The sequence below is a fragment of the Cynoglossus semilaevis genome, chromosome 20 (genome assembly GCF_000523025.1).
Source record: "Cynoglossus semilaevis isolate Cse_v1.0 chromosome 20, Cse_v1.0, whole genome shotgun sequence".
Lineage (NCBI taxonomy): Eukaryota > Metazoa > Chordata > Actinopteri > Pleuronectiformes > Cynoglossidae > Cynoglossus > Cynoglossus semilaevis.
Window position 1 is genome coordinate 1,119,067 of NC_024326.1, and position 17,277 is coordinate 1,136,343.

The 17,277-nt window shown below is 41.9% G+C and overlaps 2 protein-coding genes and 1 long non-coding RNA gene across 3 annotated transcripts in view; 2 read left to right on the plus strand and 1 right to left on the minus strand.

Moving 5' to 3' along the window:
* Positions 1-3,208, plus strand: part of spsb4a (splA/ryanodine receptor domain and SOCS box containing 4a) — a 52,635-nt gene extending 49,427 nt beyond the window's left edge. The window contains 1 exon segment of the mRNA XM_017042579.2: positions 1,058-3,208. Within this exon segment, the coding sequence (XP_016898068.1) occupies positions 1,058-1,185 (128 nt within the window). The 3' untranslated portion in view covers positions 1,186-3,208.
* A 1,511-nt stretch (positions 3,209-4,719) lies between these two features.
* LOC112488688 (uncharacterized) lies at positions 4,720-5,203 on the plus strand. Its single transcript, XR_003053035.1, has 2 exons — positions 4,720-4,937; positions 5,083-5,203. It is a non-coding gene; the product is annotated as an uncharacterized LOC112488688 (long non-coding RNA).
* A 1,895-nt stretch (positions 5,204-7,098) lies between these two features.
* clstn2a (calsyntenin 2a) overlaps positions 7,099-17,277 on the minus strand; it is a 130,159-nt gene continuing 119,980 nt past the window's right edge. The window contains exons 11-18 of the mRNA XM_008333731.3: positions 16,129-16,295; positions 15,777-15,925; positions 12,905-13,110; positions 12,629-12,796; positions 10,982-11,127; positions 10,584-10,704; positions 9,426-9,616; positions 7,099-9,347 (exon numbers count right to left, since the gene is read on the minus strand). Coding sequence (XP_008331953.1) covers positions 9,126-9,347; positions 9,426-9,616; positions 10,584-10,704; positions 10,982-11,127; positions 12,629-12,796; positions 12,905-13,110; positions 15,777-15,925; positions 16,129-16,295 — 1,370 coding nt within the window. The 3' untranslated portion in view covers positions 7,099-9,125. The remainder of the gene's footprint in view (positions 9,348-9,425; positions 9,617-10,583; positions 10,705-10,981; positions 11,128-12,628; positions 12,797-12,904; positions 13,111-15,776; positions 15,926-16,128; positions 16,296-17,277) is intronic.

A 17,277-nucleotide genomic window follows, 5' to 3' on the forward strand; every position in this document is an offset into this window, starting at 1 on the left:
ATTTGATTCAGGTTTGAACTCTGCACCGTGACATGTTAACGGAAAGGTCAGTGCAATATTTCACGACACACGCATCACATCTTATGTTAATGAACTCAGTGAATAAACAATAATGAGGTCCAGGTCAGAAAAGCACACGCTTTAATGTCATTATTTTCACATGTTAATTCATATCCTCCCAGTGTTTATGTTTGAAAACAGAGCAGGAGATGATTGGCTGACGGTTAGACACTAACAGTTTACTGAAACTGAGACGTTGAAACTGCCCATAAATGTAACGTTTATGGGCAATTTGTGCAACAGCACATGCTGGATGTGGAGAAAAGTGTGTGTGGGTGTGTGTGCGCATCAGCTTGTCATCCACAGATCACTGAAGTAATGGATACTTAGGTAGTATATATGTACTTCTTCGACATATATTTGGGATTTAGAGAGTCTGCAGAGTCAGAGAACTGGCTGTTGGATGTGCTTAAGTAAAAACAGTAAACACACACACACACCACCCCCTCCTCCTCCTCCTCCTCCTCCTCTTTCGCATCACTCCTGTGGTCTATCTCCTGCAGCTCAAACCACAGCCTCTGGTGTCTGTTACCGTTGCGACCTCCATGTTAAGGTGAAGGTCAGTGAGCAGAGGCTGACCAGAACTTGACACTTTAAACTCACAACGTCCACATATCATTGCTGTGTCCCTGCATAAAAAACAACTCACAGTTACATTCCCCCCTGTTTAAAACCCACCTGTTAGAAGATGTTCTTTTTCAGCTGTTAGGGTGAAGGGTGGCCCGTGTTGAGGGTGTGAGATGAGATGTGAATATTTAAAGTCGTTCATGATTGCTCTCTCTCTGCATCACTACTGTTGTGTCTTATTCCTCCATGCATAACAAATATTTAGTTGCATTATTCATGAACAAAAGACAGAGTGTAAACACAAACCTGCAGGCAAATCAATCCCTGATATCCCACCACCAATAGACCCTTCAAACACTAACAGAGACCAGGTTTTTGGACCGTATTCCAGTGTTTTGAATATATCTCTGTTCTGGTTTCTGTTTTCCAGCTGAGCCTCTCCCCCTGATGGACCTCTGTCGGCGTGCCGCTCGTCTGGCCTTGGGGCGGGAGAGGTTACAGGAGATCGAGAGCCTCCCTCTTCCTCAGTCCCTCAAAAATTACCTCCAGTACCAGTGACTGACAAGGAGAGCAGAGAAAACTGACGGAATGTCGACGCAAACCAGACCACCAGAAAGTTTCAGGGATGAGAAGTCTTTAAACATGAGTGATGGCTGGACAACTGTCCACCGTCAGAGTCCACAGCTTGATTAGAAATGATTTAATATGAAAGAAGGAAGGTGAACCTGATGGTGGAGGTCCATGCTTTCACACCAGGGGCAGGGCAGTCCCAGCTTCTTCAGAATTTTGAGCTGCTCCTATTTTTTTTAATTATTATTATTATATTGGACTTGAAATAATTTATTAATGATGGTGTCCCATCAGTGCGTCACTCAGTGAGGAGAGAAAAGCCCGTCCACTGGACTGCACAGTGCAGTAAAGCAAAGAGAGAGGCGATGGTGGTAAGACAAACACCACCATCTAGCGGAGATAATGAATGCTGCAATGAGAAGGCACAGTAACAGTAAACACGGAGGCCTTTCTGACGTCAAGTCAGTGACAGTATCACTAACTGGACACATGTGTGTGTCCGCTTTCTCCACTGACACAGGTTACAGGCTGCAGCTTCCGAATCGTCCAATAGGATTTTAGCACTACTACTACTAGTCATTTTGATGTAACAACTCGGGCCGACTACACACTCCCACAGCACACACAGTGGACAAACATGGACTCAGGTGGAATACAGAGTTTATATAAAGAAGAAAAAAAGCCTGACCTCCTAACTGATGCACATCATTTGGGGACAAGTCCTTTTTAGAGAGAGGCATGTCTGATACAGAGGGATAGAACAGTAGATTTGAAAAGCAATAAGTTATTGATGGACTAGTCATTATTTGGTCTGCAAGAGTCTTAATAGTTATCAGTTTGATTACATTATATAGTGATAATCATTTTTTGGCTGTTTTAACATCATTTGTGTTACAACACTGCAACGTGTGGATATATTTTCACCTGTATTCACACCCAGAAGCATCCTGACTTTACAGAGGAAAGAGAAAACACAGTCAGGGGACAGCTGTGCTGCATGTGGTCAGATGATAACAAATGTGTAGCGGCCTAGAAATAGCAACTGTAGTACTGTGAAAAGGTTTAATATACTGTACGCATGATGAACCAATCATCTAAAAAGGACTGGTCCACTGAATCTTTTACTACTTACTAATTCAAAAAGATTTGCACAAAAACATTAAAGAGAGAAACATTCCTCAGCAAACACCCCTTGGCCTACTAGGATGTCAGTCACCACCAGAGTATTCCACACTGCGACATGACCTTTTCACCTGTGTGCGTTGAGGCTTCAGGTCACGTCAGGCCTCGGTGTTGCCGTAGTGCTAACATTCTGTGGACAGTCCTAGAGATTCATGATGGTAGCACCTGCTGTAGCTCCCTGTCCACCAGACAGTATCTGTCTGCTCGCTGCACAACTGTCTTAATGACCACAGAAGAAGAAAACAAGCAGATCTACGTTAAGGCCTGAGCAGGCTGGGAATGAAATGTGGTCGACCAGTGCACAACTACACACACACACCCAAGCACACAAATACAGACACACACACACACTTTTTCGTTCCTAAAAAGGCTTGAGTCACTTTTGTTTTTTTACTTTGGAGTTTGTATCCTTCATTATTCCTATGAATTATTATTAATATTATTATGAGTGTGGAGTCTGGTTGTGATGATGACGATGATGACTGTGATATTGTAACTTATCACAAGATGATGTTTATGTTTTTAACTGATGGACGGTTTTACATTCAGGTAAATTTATTACAAAGATGCTACAAGTGAAGGGAGAGAGACAGAGGGAGAGGGAGAGAGAGGGGAGAAATCCCAAACAATTGATTCAATGCTGCTTTTACTGTTGTTGTTACCATTATTTTAATTATTATTTTTGTGACGGCGATGGTCTCACCTCTGCTTCCTTCAGTTAGCTGAGAGGACGAGGACCAGTTCAGAGGAAACGTCGAATGTATGGACATTGTATTTGAGATGTCGACAGATAAGAAATGTGAATAAAAAGCCAAGTGATTAAGAAAAATGTGTGTAAGTCATGTCTGAAATTATTTCTTTTTTTAATTTAAATATTTGTTTGAACCATTGATTTAGACCTTTGTTTGGTTAATAAACAGATATATTTTCAACCGAAATGCCTAAATATATAATAAAGACTGTTGGTAAGAAATGCATTTATATAATTAGTCAAAAAAATGTGCACATTTTCAGACTTTTTTTTTTTGCTTCGTTTTTCCACTGACAGGCGAAGCTGCAGTACAACGCTGGTGGTTTAAGCTGTGCTTAAATACTTTTAGCACCTTGTGCCTGAGGAGCTCCATTGAACCAAAAGCCCAAGCAAAGAGAATTGGACCATAAAGTTTGAGCCCATAAGTTTCCCCAATTTTGTAAAGTCTGGTCTGAACAGCAGACGAGTTAAAAGCCAGCAGGCAGCTCATCAGCGCCTGCTGCTGTAAATACAGCTTACGCGCACAAACACTCAGCCAGAGAGATATTGATGCTATCAAAGTCTAAAATAAAAAAAAAAAACAACATCTCCAGACCACAGACTTGAGTTAAAGTTGCTGTGTTTACTGGCTTCATATTTCTGTTGCTCTGTAGGCTCAGACTCAGTAAAAGCATCATCAGGTCCGGCTCGTCGTCTCTGAAACCCCCAAGAGGGAGTGATGTTTTGGAGATCAATAGTAGACAGAGCGTGTAATGAAGCTCCTGCGTCACCATCCTGACACTGTTCTATAGATCAGAGCCTCACTATTTAATAGGAACAGAGCCACTATCTGATCACAAACAGCTTTATTTATCTCCCCACTCACACTCTGACGTGGAATCTCGGAGGAATCGGCCGTTGCAGGACGCAGCAGCTTGACTTTGATGAGGCCGAACAAAAGAAGCAGGTAATTTGTGGGAGACTTGGATGTGACGACAGATGGCTGTAAAGCAACAGCAGGACAGATGCTGCGGTGTAAAAGTGAAGTCAGATCCAGGTGAGGCCTCAAACTGGTAAATAAATGTCGCACAAAACCTCTAGACTTCAGTAATCAAGTTCAGGTAACAAGGCTGTAAAGTTTGATGGGATTCAGTTAACACAGTGGTCCTCAGTTATTTTCTATCATCCCCTCCTTACATCATAGAAAACATCATGCGAGGGGGGCGGGGGGGCATGGTATTAACCCCCCACCCCCACCTTGACCCACACCCTGTTGAATTGAAACTATTGAGAACCTGATAATATGTATATTTTTATCTGTACAAACCACTGTATGAATTACTGCCACCTAGTGACTGGAAGCATTACAGCAGTGGTACACTTATGTCCAGGGTGTCATATTCCATTGAAAAAGCTCTACATAGGAGCTTCTGGAATAAGCTTTGGGAATCTTTGAAATGTAATGGGAATATTGTTTATGTTAAACATATATTGTTATGTTACATTCTATTTGTATTATTTTGATTTAAATGTTGTAATAGTTCATGTGAAAGTGTTAGTCGGCATGACTACAACCTGTGGTTTGATTAATTATTAAGGAGGTTGACTTTTTAAAATTTATTAAATAACCGTTTATTTAATATACAGTAGTGTTTGCTATTATAAATAATTTTAATCAAAATAAAACAAACCACTGCTGCGGGCGTTCACGTCATAGGATACGGGCCAATCACGCTTTGGTGTAGAAGGAGACACGACGTGACGTATTGATGGATGTAATCAAAATTAACAAGTGCACCTGGTTCGGATGAACTGCAGAGACAGCCAGGTGACAAACCTTTGAATGTTTCCTCCCTACTGTTGACGTTTTGACTCAGTATATTATTTAACCAAGCTTTACTATTTTAATGTTTTAAGTACAGCCTCTGTGACGTCAACCGTCGTTCATACTGTATTAAATTAATCCACAACAGATACGTGGGGATTCCTGCGCACGGAGACCAGGTAGAAGAGTGCGTCAGAGTACTCTGCTGAAACAAACAAAACAAAAACGACAACAAAGAAACAAAAAAAAAAAAAAGAAAAAAGAAAAAAAGAAAAAAACGCGTCGTTTTTTATATGTATATATTTTATATGTATTATACGTCAAACTCAGGCTTTCTATTTAATAATAATTTATATGACGCATGTTGTGCTAACGCCTTGTTTTTGTTTATTTTCCAGATTCTTTCTCCTGAAGCTCTTCAACACAGTAAGGAGCGTCGTTTTTTTTTATTCTGTGCGGCCGCCGTGCCTGCAGCGACTGTGTGTTTGTTTGTTTGTTTGTGTGCATTTGTGCAGCAGTATAAACAACAAATGGCCACCCGTCTCTGGCCTTGTTTGTTTCCTTTGTGGTTTTCCTGTGGACTCTGGGTTTGGCAGCGACAGCCTCAGTCAGTGAGGTCTGCAGGTGGCTGGCTCTTGGCTCCAGGCTTGTCATGAGCAGGTTGTTGTGAACCTGGTCCCTTTACAGTGGTGTGGATGTGGAGCTATGGAGGTCCAGTGTTTCTGAGCGTGATTATGACGTATGTGGATGACTGACGTCAGCAGTTTGGAGTCATTGACCATTCACTCAATGGTCACTCTCAACAAATGTGCAGTAACTTTTATTACTTTCTAGGTGCTGTCAACAAAGGTGAGTCCAAATGTTTTTTTCTTCATCAGCAGTGTGTACTTTTGTGTGTGTGTGGGTCCAGATGTTGAACCAAGGGTCGACTTGACACATTGTTTCTCAGCTCTGAAGATGAGGTTAGTTGAGTTTGAACTGTGAGGATGCCTTGTTTTGGCCGCTGTGTCAAAAGGCTGATGTCCAGTAATGGGTTTAGTGTACTGTGGTGCCTCCTCCTGGCTGTCCTGCCTACCCGTCTCCTGTCCTCATTTTCCCCAGTGTGGTCATTTACTAGTCTCAGTACCTTTATTATTTAGACTTAACTGGCAGTTTTTGTAATTGAACATACAATATTTACATCCCGTCTGCGTCCGTTTACAATCCCGTCCGTTTACAACTTTGATTGTTGTGGTCATTTTCTACTATTTTGGACATTGCGTTCCAGCTACACCTGTCATCATGGATGTCCAGGACTGTCTTTACTCCCCTGTTCCTCTGTAACTTAAGTCCGTGGGTGTTTTTTCCTGAACCTAAATGCCCCGACACTGACCTCAGTGTTGGTCACCTCAGCTGTTGTAGATGTAAACTGTTGATCTTAGATAACAGAACCATGGCTTTTCATTCTACAGTTTAGAATTTACAAAGGTTGAAATTGTCTATTCTTCGACACTGAAATAAGGACAGAGATCTGGAACAGGATCTGGAAATGTTGTTCACATTCCTCAAAAATAGTTCTACAGTGAGTGCAGACTGTATTCTTTACGCCCCCTCCCCATTTTTTTTATCTGTAATGAGATCTGAAATTAAACGACTTTCATATGCTGAAAAAGCCAACAACATAATGAGTTGCCAGCCTGACTGTGTGATTTATTGCTCTCATCAGATAAAACTGTTATGAGCTGATCATCAGGGACTGCAGAGGCTGCACTTTCACTTTGGAAACTAGAAATACATAAAAATGATGGAACAAACTCCCAGTTCCCTTATTAAAAAAAAAAAAAAAATTTAGCAATGATCCAGAGAAGTATTGTTTACAGTAGCTTATGGTTTACTGGTTAAAAAGACGTCTGAAGCTTTTATTTTACTTTATGAAGTGGCTAATATAATTCTTCCACCAATTCTATTTTACTTATTAGTAGATTCCAACTTCATCACCCTGACCTGCTCCAAATCCTTTCCATTCTGTGTGAAATTGTTGTAAAAGTCAGTAGCTCTAAATAGATTACTATAAATAGTCATTTAGATTTGGTGAATTACTACCACTTGGCTGCATCTATAGGGAAAGGCCAGATATTTTGTGAGCCATTTTTAGTCATACAAACACATCCAAGACCTAAGTAGAGTCTAAAACAAGTCTTTATTGGTCAATATACAGAAAGCAGTGGGATAACCACTAAAGAGAGAGAGAGAGAAAGAGAGAGAGAGATCCCGACCACTTTGTTTACCAAAAGTAAAAGTATATATAAAATAACTGTCCTGAACATTTTTTACAGTTTGTGTTGTAATTTGTAAAAGTTTCTTCTTTTTTTTTCTTAAATCTTTCAGAAGCACAATATGACAAAAAAGGGGCAAGGCAGTTGTTTCACAATGATGACATCACAATCACAGGTGCTCAAGGGGCAACGGAGGGAGGGAAAGGTCAACAGGAGACGCATATGATGAAGAGCAAACGGGTGAAGTCTGATTTCTCTGAATAAAAGTTTTTTTTTTCTCTTAAATCGTTGAACGGAGAGAAAACTCTGCTGTCTATGCTAGCTGCAGCATGGTAGCACGTGATGGAGTCGCTATCAGAGACCAGGGTTTTGCGAAGGTGTGCAGGACTGTGGACTTGATAACACCAGCAAAAACAAACATTCGCTCTGCCTCTTTTTTTCTTCTTCTTTTTTTTACAGTAATGCTCAGCAAAGAGTCTCAGAAAACAGAGGTATAACCCAACGGTTATCTTTGCTTTAACGTAAAGTCTAAGTTTTGCTCTACTTTAATGACGTAAGACATTCCACAACAACAAGGACAGATCAATGTCAAATCTTAAAAGGTAACTGGCTAACTCGGCTCTGCCATCTTTCCATGACAACGTTGGAATCACGGGCAGTCTCGGTGATGCTGTGCGGTGATAAATGGAATGTTTTTTACAGACTGTAGTTCTGGTGAGACGGTGACAATACAAATGTTGAGAAATTCAAGGGCTGAGAAGATTAACGACATGTTTCAGCAGCTGGAGCGTCACTGCTCTGTGGTGGTTTGCTCTGTGCTGTGACTCCAAGCGAATGATGTTTTCACACTCCTACTCAGCACTATTAGGAAGCAACGGCTCTTGCAATTGATCACTTGTGAAAATGAAAAGGTGAAATTCAGATGCATTATGGGTGAAGACTTGCATTTTGACATTAAGACAGATAGATCTGAGACTGATAGTTCCTAAGAGTTCACATGAGAGGCTCTTAACTATGGGCTTAAAAGAAGAAGAACATTCAGTCTAACATCTCTGCGTCACTGTTTCTGCTGAAGGAAAAAGACTTGATTTGACAGTTGACTTAAACAAACCTTTTTGTTTTTGTTTTCTACCAGCAGTTTGACCTAAGCAACTGACAGAAGTGACACAAGTGAGCTTCAGGTTACAGAAAAACAAACAAACAACAACAACAACAAAAAAAAAACAGACCTCATCTCGTGCTGCAAATTAGATTAAACCGTATATAAGTCAGGAAACACGAGGAGTGGTGGGTAACACGTGTAGAACATATCTCTGCAGTTTCTAGGCCACTGAATCGAAGCACAAAGATGATGACAAAAATGATTGGAGAACAGAACTAATGCATTTCAATTAGAATAAAGTGACATGATCAGAATAACGTATGGACACAGATTTGTTGAGAAATTAGTTTTACTTTTGGTTTTGCAGGAGGTAAGAATTTAAAGTTAATTTTTAATAGCTAAAACGTGACCGTGATTGATTTGTTTATTAAATATATTCAAATGTTTCTATTTTGATTCAATTAAAACCGAGGAAATAACGTCCACCTCTGCATATGTGCTCGATTTTTTATTCTTCAATTTGTAGCCAACACAGGTAGACGCTGCTGCGGCTGTACTTTAGACTTTGTCCAGTAGAGCGAGCTGTTTTGTCAAAAATGAGAACTGTTTTTTACAATGTTTCCAATTAAGGCAAATTACTAATGATTTACTCTCGATTTGTTTTCTGTTGTGTATCTGTAGTCGACATGAGGGTCATATCAGCACGATGTTGGTGTCTGTTCGCTTTGAAAGAGAGAGAGAGAGAGAGAGAGAGAAGGAACAAAATAGACAAAGTTGCAAAAAATGTGCCATATATGTAGGTATATTAATGAACATGTAGGTGTGTGTGAGTGATCAGTAGGTGCTGGAGGAACTGTCCCACTCAAATTTTCCCTCGTGCTTCCTCTTTTCCACCACATCTCTCTCATCCTCTTCCTCTTCCTCCTCCTCCTCCTCCTCCTCCTCCTCATCGTCCTCGTCGCTGTTTTCTGACTCAGCGCTTGTCATTCCCTGTTCCTCCTCCTCTTGGCTCTCTTCTTTTACCTCTTCGTCCACAGCCTGGTTTCCTGCAATGTTCTAAAAAACAAAACAACATTCAGATGCAGTTTTACAAACAAGACAGAACCAGAAAGACTTTCAAAATGTTTCAGTCACCTCCATGGGGTTGACGATGATGGTGAGAGCAGAGTTCTCCCAGTCCACGTCAGCTTCTTTGACCTCCTCCTCATCCTCTCTGGACCCCTCCTGGTGTGTGGCGTGGATCCTGTATACGCCGATGACCACGATGGTCACCAGGGCGGCGATACAAACCACAATGATGACTGTGGCTGCAGGGGGTGCTGTTCCTGTTGGGGGAGCAGAGAAGGAGCAGAGTGTAGTTTTGTAGTTGTATAAACGTTTGGAGCCAAGTGGAATAACTCCTAATATTCTGTAGTTCTGTGATGATGATTTGACCAATATTCCGACAGCTCACATGACATTCATGTTATGTCATCTTCATATTTAGGCCACTGTGTTACTGCACATGATTCACTGGCATGAGCTGTTGAATGATCCGTCAGTGAAACAGCCCAGGTGTTTCTTCAGCTGTTTGGCTTCCTGTGCTAAAGCGAGTGCTCCGCCTTGTTAGTTTACGTAAAGTCTTCCCACATCCGATGATAAGAATGGATTTCTCCAGAAGTTTGATGTATAAAAAAGATCTTCAATATTCAGTTTTCCTGACAGAGACCAGTACTGAAATAAAATACTTCTGCAAAAATTGGGTATACTATTATAAATATACTGCTGTTATTTTGGCATGAATAATATACACCGGGCCTTTCAATAATGCATGTGGCATCGTCACAGCCCTGCACACACACACACACACACATTCAGCTGTTACCCCTCACTCACTCTCATATACACCCAGGCTGTGTTGCACTCCTGCTGCTCTATCAGAGTAAATAAATAGTCTTTCTCTGGACTCAGCTACGATTGGCTAATGAATAAGCATCATCTACTTCTCCCTGAAACGGAGCAGAGAAGAGCACAGATGTGTGTTTCTGTACCTGCGTGTGTGCAAATGAACACTTCACAGCCTCTCTCTTTCTCTCTTGACATCAATACTAATTTGATTTATACAGTCATAATTATTGTTTTGATTTTCAATGATTTTTTTTCATTGTATTGTCCCTGCAGATTTGCGCCTTAAATAATTTTTTTTCCAATCTGACTAAGTCCATTTGGCTGAGGCAGCTCAGAGACGACGTTTCTACACGGGTTTTCTCATCATTGTTGCTGTCAGTTTGTTGGCGTTCGGCTCAGGCTTACCTGGCATGTGTGAGTTGAGAGTGTGTATCATGAGTGGGTGATGGACAGGTCTTATGTACTGCTGCTGGGAGGCCAGATGATTGACGTGCTCCACAGGTGCGGAGTGGTGGAGAAGGCTGACCTGCAGGGGAAGACCGGTGGCTGTTCAGGTGTTAGAGGACCAGATCAATACAGCTGTGCTATCACAGAGATGGTTAAATAAATATCAAAGACCTAAGCGTTAGATTGATTGATTGAAGCTCCTCATTTGAAAGAGGAAAGAAAAAAAACTAAAACTAAAATGACACCACCGAGGAAACCGAGACGATGACAGATGAAAGAGAAAACATAATTTGGCGGTGCGCGAGGAGATGTGAAAACAGGATGAAACGGCGGAGATGAAAGACGTCGCAGCAAACCTCCAAATTAAACTCGTTGCTGGTGTAGCGTCCGTTGAGTTCAGAGCAGGTGAGTCTGAACCTCCTCTCAGTCAGGGTGGCGGGTCGCCAGTTCCTGTAGCGCACTTGTCTCAGTGCCTGCTCATAGTGAGCCATGGAGTCCACACCTGGTAACACACACACACACACAGGACAAAAAGTATTACACAACTTTCTACTAACGCAGTCCGTATGCAGGTAATAAAGTGTGCTGTGAGTGCCGTCTGTGGAGGTCCGCTGAGAGAGCTTCAAAAAGGACAGTTTTTAAATGATGTTAGAGAAGATACAAGATAAGCATCTTAGGGTTTAATTAATCTTCAGCCGCTGCTGTCGTTTCAGTCGAAAGAAAAATCTGCACAGCCTGGAGCTACAAATCTGAAGGACTTTAACATGCCGTCAGTCAATTCTCACTATGAATTGTGGGTATTTAAGAGGGTGTTTATCAGAGTTCACTTTTCCTCATAATGAGCTTGGATGACAGCCAATTTAAATGGCAGCGTCACTGTCGTTTAACATGAAGGAACGGTAGGATGTGTGTTGTTGGAGTGGATCTACAGTTTTTCTACTGTATACACTCCATGTCAAACGTGTAGCACAGAGCAGGAGTGGTGGGTGAGAAAAGTCCACAAGGTCATTAAATGTGCAGACCAACACAGATGCTCCTGTCGTTTCCTGCAGACTCCATGAGAAATATATCTCTGATGGTGTAAAAACTAAACGCCTTCAAGAGTTGGATCTTTTTTCTTTGCGTCCTCTTTTTTGCGGTTGTCCTTTGACGGGTTAATCGGTTGTGGAAGTGTGCGTTTTCTTTCTGTAAGCCACATGATATCATTTGGATTGGACTTGGCATTTACTTCCCCGGGCCTTCGCTCCCGAACAGCAGCCAGCTAGCAGGGCTCTGGTGAATTGGGCTTTAATGAGAGCCAGCTGTGGTTTATTCATGGTTAGCTGTTCTGACCAGAAGCTGTTCAGTGTTGTATTGTGACCTTCAGTTTTTTGGTGGACGGCAGACTGTGAGGACATCAGTGGACTGAGCACATTTACATTTGCTATTACACCTTTACTGTAAACAGGTTTACTGTTGTGTACGGCTAATTTCACTTAGAGTCGGCTCCCCCTGCAGCTGTGGTAAAGAAGTGAAAAACGTTCATAAATTAAAGCGTTTGAAACAAATTAGCAGGAAAATGTTGCATATGGTACAAACAGAAACCTAGCCTTTGGTGTTTCTCTTTCTCTATTTATTCTTAAATGGTTTTTAACTGTAAACCTGCTGTATAATTAAACTTTACTTCTTTACTAAGGCTTGGTTAAACCACACACAGTTTTTGTCAATATACAAAAACAAAAAAAGTATTGTAGTAGCCGATAATGAATAGTAGTCCACAGGATACTCTATAGAGACTGCTGAAAAACGTTCATCAAACACGCTGAACACATTTGGACGGCCAAAACAAAAATAAGTTTGATAAGAAAATATATTGAAGGCCATTATGTTAGTCCCTTTCTGGGGTTACAGCTGATAACCCACTGAAAATGAATTACCCTTCAGTGCAGCACAGTAAAACATAGAGTGTAAATAGAACCACAGATGTTCGTCCTCCTGAACGAACTTCCAGAAACTCCACCCACCATAAATTGAAATTCCAGAGGTGGAGTTGGTGGCATCCAGGTGTTTTCCCAGCAAAGCGTTGTGATGAATCTCCAGACTTTCTGCGTCAGGACTGAGCTCCTCTCCAATGACCAGGATGTCACAGTAATCCAGATTATGCATCACCTCCATCACACCTGTACGATGGACTGCAGGCACAGACGTGTGAATGGAAGAAGGATTTATCAACACATTCATTAGCTGTAAAGTGAAGCCAGGACAACTCCCTGGGAACCAGGTGCAGCTTCTCCACTCACATCCACCAACGCTGTCTCCTTTCATCACCGTGCTGGTGATGTGCAGCTCCTTGAAGGGCGCCACGCCCAGCGGTCCCTGCAGGTCAGACGCAGGCCTGACCAGTCGATTAGATCCTGTAATTGTGATTCTCGGTTCACTGGGCGGCAGCACCATAACAACGGCCTTGACATCAGGAATGGAGAGACATGTGTCCTCCCCGAAACACCTGACACACACACACACACACAGACAAACACAGACAGGAGGTTACCACTTCACTGCCTTCACTCTAGGCTAATTCCGTTAGCATTCGTCTGCTGAACTTTCATACCTTGACTCAGGTCTACTTTCCTTCACGTCAATCTTTCAGCTCGTCATTCTGACTGTGTTTGCTTTCTGGCTACTTGTTGACATATTTTGGCAGAATTGCTAATCATTTTTAGCTTCTATATATCTTTAAAGTGTAGTGTTTTTGTGTGTGAGGAGACATTGAGAAGAAAGAAAAAGAAGCTGAGCGCAATAACAAACTAAAAAAGTAACATTAAACGTGAATCTTAGTTTGGACTGAAGAGAATTCTGCCTCCTACTGTACACTGTGAGCCTCCAGTGTGCAGCAGTCCCACAGTGGTGTGGTTTTATTTATTGTCTCAGTCACAGAGCTGCAGACTCCACCCATATATCCTCAGTGTTTGAGTGGAACTGTTGGTCTTTTCCTATCTTTATCCGAGGAGCAGGGAGGGGTCGTTCAGAGAAGAGCAGCCTCTACAGCTGCTCCTGGAGCTCGTATCACTTTATCGACCGACGCACTGCTAAGCTGATTGGCCCTGTCTCTCGTGTTGCACGACATAATGAACATACAGTAAATGAATGAAACATATGCACTGGATGGTGTGTGAACAAACACCCACTTATGTACTAGTGGAACATGGAGAAACACAACCGAACACACCCACACAAACACACAGAGAACTGCATCTGAACTTGGTAAACAAGTGGCCCCCAAACCACCAGCACCACACACTGGTTTGATGCAGCAATGATGCAATTATTCCACAGACCAGTGGCAGGGTTGCACGCGTGTGTGTGTGTGTGTGAGGGTCCATAACAATACACTGTAAAGTGCATTATATATCATTTCATTTTTTTATATATATATTTTAATATTACACTGTTATTTATTTAGAGAAGCTGACAGAAGTGATTTGGTTTTTCAAAATAAAACACCATGCAGACAACAGTGCTTCAAAAATAAAAAAACAAACTCAAAAGACTGAGTTTAATACAATCTGTCTTCTCCTTGTAGTCAAAAGGAGTAAGGATTCTGTATTTCTCCTGTTTATGGCGATGGTTTTGATCAGCAGTATTGTATTGAATCACGAGATGTAACGAGATGATTATCAGCTGCAGCCTCGTGTTCTGCTGCATCAACATGTCTGACAATTGAAACACCATTAGCTTCTGAAATAATGAGACACTCCCAAAGATAGTCATCTGTCAGCTTAACGTCTTAACATCTAAAACATTTATTTTGAAATTCAGTCGCTGGCCGGATTTAGATAGTTCGGTGGGCCACTGCGGCCTGTGAGCCCTCAGTTGATTATCACTACAATAGACCAACAGACAAAGTGACAACCAGTGACAGAGTCTAGTGGATCAAATCAAGTAGAATCCAGAGTTGGATCTGTGGGTAGTCGCTCTCTCTCTCTCTCTCTCTCTCACACACACACACCAAAGAGATTCCAGCAAAATACACATTTCAATCAGCAGAAGCTTTAAAGGTCCTTAATGACCAGCTGCTCTGTTTAGTAGTTCAATAGTTTTTCCTCTAATGATCCGTCCTCTGCTGTCTCACTGGGACCAGTGTGGCATAAAGTCGAAGGCACACACACACACACACACACACACACGCTGTGTGAGCTGCCCTTTAATGTTTGACCGTCCTCCTTCATGTGACCGTCCAACTGGACTTATGTGTGCCCTCTTGTTTAATGAATAATGTATGAAACATAACACATTAGTCAACCACTGTAGGGTTCACACGTTGGATTCAGCAACTTGACATCTCTTTCACACTGTGTGTGTGTGTGTCTGTGTGTGGGTAGTGTACACGTACTGTGAGATATGAATTTATTGGCATCACTTGAACTCGTGTAACAAATCCAAACCCTCGGCTGGACCTCCGAGGATCGACCCCCTCCAGCTCACCCCTCCGTCCACGGCGTGAGGATGATACTGAATTGTCTATTGGCACAGGTTTTTAAAGTGGGAGCCAGGTCTCGCCAGGGAAGTGTGAACCTTTTAAGATTACGGTTCAGTGGATGTACCAGAGTGAAAAGGCAGTTTTTGGAAGAGTTATTAAAAGCAGGTCATGGAGAAGAGAGTGTGCGTGGGTCCTTTTAAGGACAACTTAGATCGTCAAACCAAACGTTACATCTGATGGTAGCCAGATGTACCTAATATTAGCAGATATCAGTGTCTACTGTTCGATTTCCTGCTTGTCATGGCTGATGTAACGGACACTATCTGCAATGTCAGAAATGAAGATGTTGAGATTGGCTTCCATAGCACACACTACCCGCTTCTTATTTTCTTCCCCCGAGGGCATAATAAATGCGTACATCTTTCCTAACACAAGCTAAACACTCAGATGTGTAATGGATTATAGCATTGATTATAGGATGTAAAAACTGACGTCAAATATTTTCAAGAGATTCTCAGATTTTACAGATTTTTCATTACATCCCTAAAATGTTATGGATGCTCAGCTGGCAATAATAAACAAGGTGTTTCCCCAGCCTGGGTAAAACTGGTCTGAAAAGGAGCTCACACATTTTTCACAAGGGGAACAACATTTTATGGGTTGTGTGTGTGTGTGTGTGTGTGTACACGTACTGTACTGTGGTAGTGATGTGCAGCCGTCGGAGACCCGATGTAGGGAACTGTCGAGAGTTGATGTAGGAGACCTTGGTCATGGCTGTGTTGATGCTGCCAACATCCTCTCCCTCCACCACCAGCACAGACTGGGCCGGGTTGAAGTGGAACTGGAGCCACACAGACACACAAAAGGACACACGTCATCCATTAAAATAACTGGAAAAACCACGAAAATGAATCTGATCTAAAGACTCCATCACAGCATGTGTGCAAAGATAAATAGGACAAAGCCCGGGGTGAGGCCAGAGTGTATGGATTCTGTGTGTTGTTTTTCATTTCTCTCCTCCAGGCTCCTTTTATTTAAACACACCTTTATGTCCTTAGCCAGGCTTTCCAGAGAGTTGATGTCCAGTCCTTCTTTACAGGCCTGCAAACAGGAGATAACCTTCTGGGTTTCAATGCGGCCTGGGCGAATTGTTAGACCTGACAGGCTGCCACGGAAATACTGTGTGAACCTGGGGGTGGCTACTTCACCACCTGGAGGGGGGAAAGAGAGAAGAGAAGAGGGGAGGAGAGGGTTAGTAAAAGAAGAGCAGATGGGAGAAGATGTAAGGATAAGAGAGACCAGGAGGGAAAGAAGATGAGAGGAGGAAGAAGGGTAGGAAGAGAAGACAGGTCAATACGGGTTGAAAGGGACAGCTGACAAATGAGGTAAAAGAGAGGACGCCAGGGCAAACTGAGGGTTAACATGGATTATGTATGTACTACTGCAGTTGACTGAAAATAACATTTGAAGAAGCCGAGGGGAGGGGCTAACCAACCCCCCCTTTTCTGTAGTGATAGTAGTTCAATTCCCTGGCATCATTTCCTTGGAGCTTACCATTATGTTTATATCCTGTGTGTCGAAATCTTTTATGTTGCTGTAGCATTCATTTTGCTGTGTTGAATTAATTCACATCAGCTTGTCCCTCAACACCTGCTGTTACTCATTTTTAGACAGGTAATTTTACCCAAAACAACTATTTTATTAAATTTATTTAGCTTTTTTTTCGAACAAATGAAGTAAAAAAAATATTAAGAAAAGATTTAAGGCAGCTTTGAAGATTATTAAGAAAAGATTTAAGGCAGCTTTGGATTAGAATTGGAGAAATTCTATAATTCTATAATAAAAACAATTAAAAACACCTTTAACATCTTATACTAAGAACTGATTAAAGGACCAGATGACATCTCTAGGAGCGCTGCTTAATAATAGTCCGTTTTCAAATCTAATAAAACACACTGACCGTCTCGACTCTGCAGGTCACGTGTCACTGAATGTGTAAAAAATGACTTGGATTAACGCTGACGGAGACACTAATCTAATCAAGACGGACGATTTGATACTGAAGGACCTGTAAACGCAGAGAGGCTTCTCGCTCCCACACGAGCAGAGCCAGGCTGCCCGAGTTCAAAAAGTCACGCTCTGAAGCATTATTGAATTACACTTAATGGAGGAATATTTAACATCCAGATCACA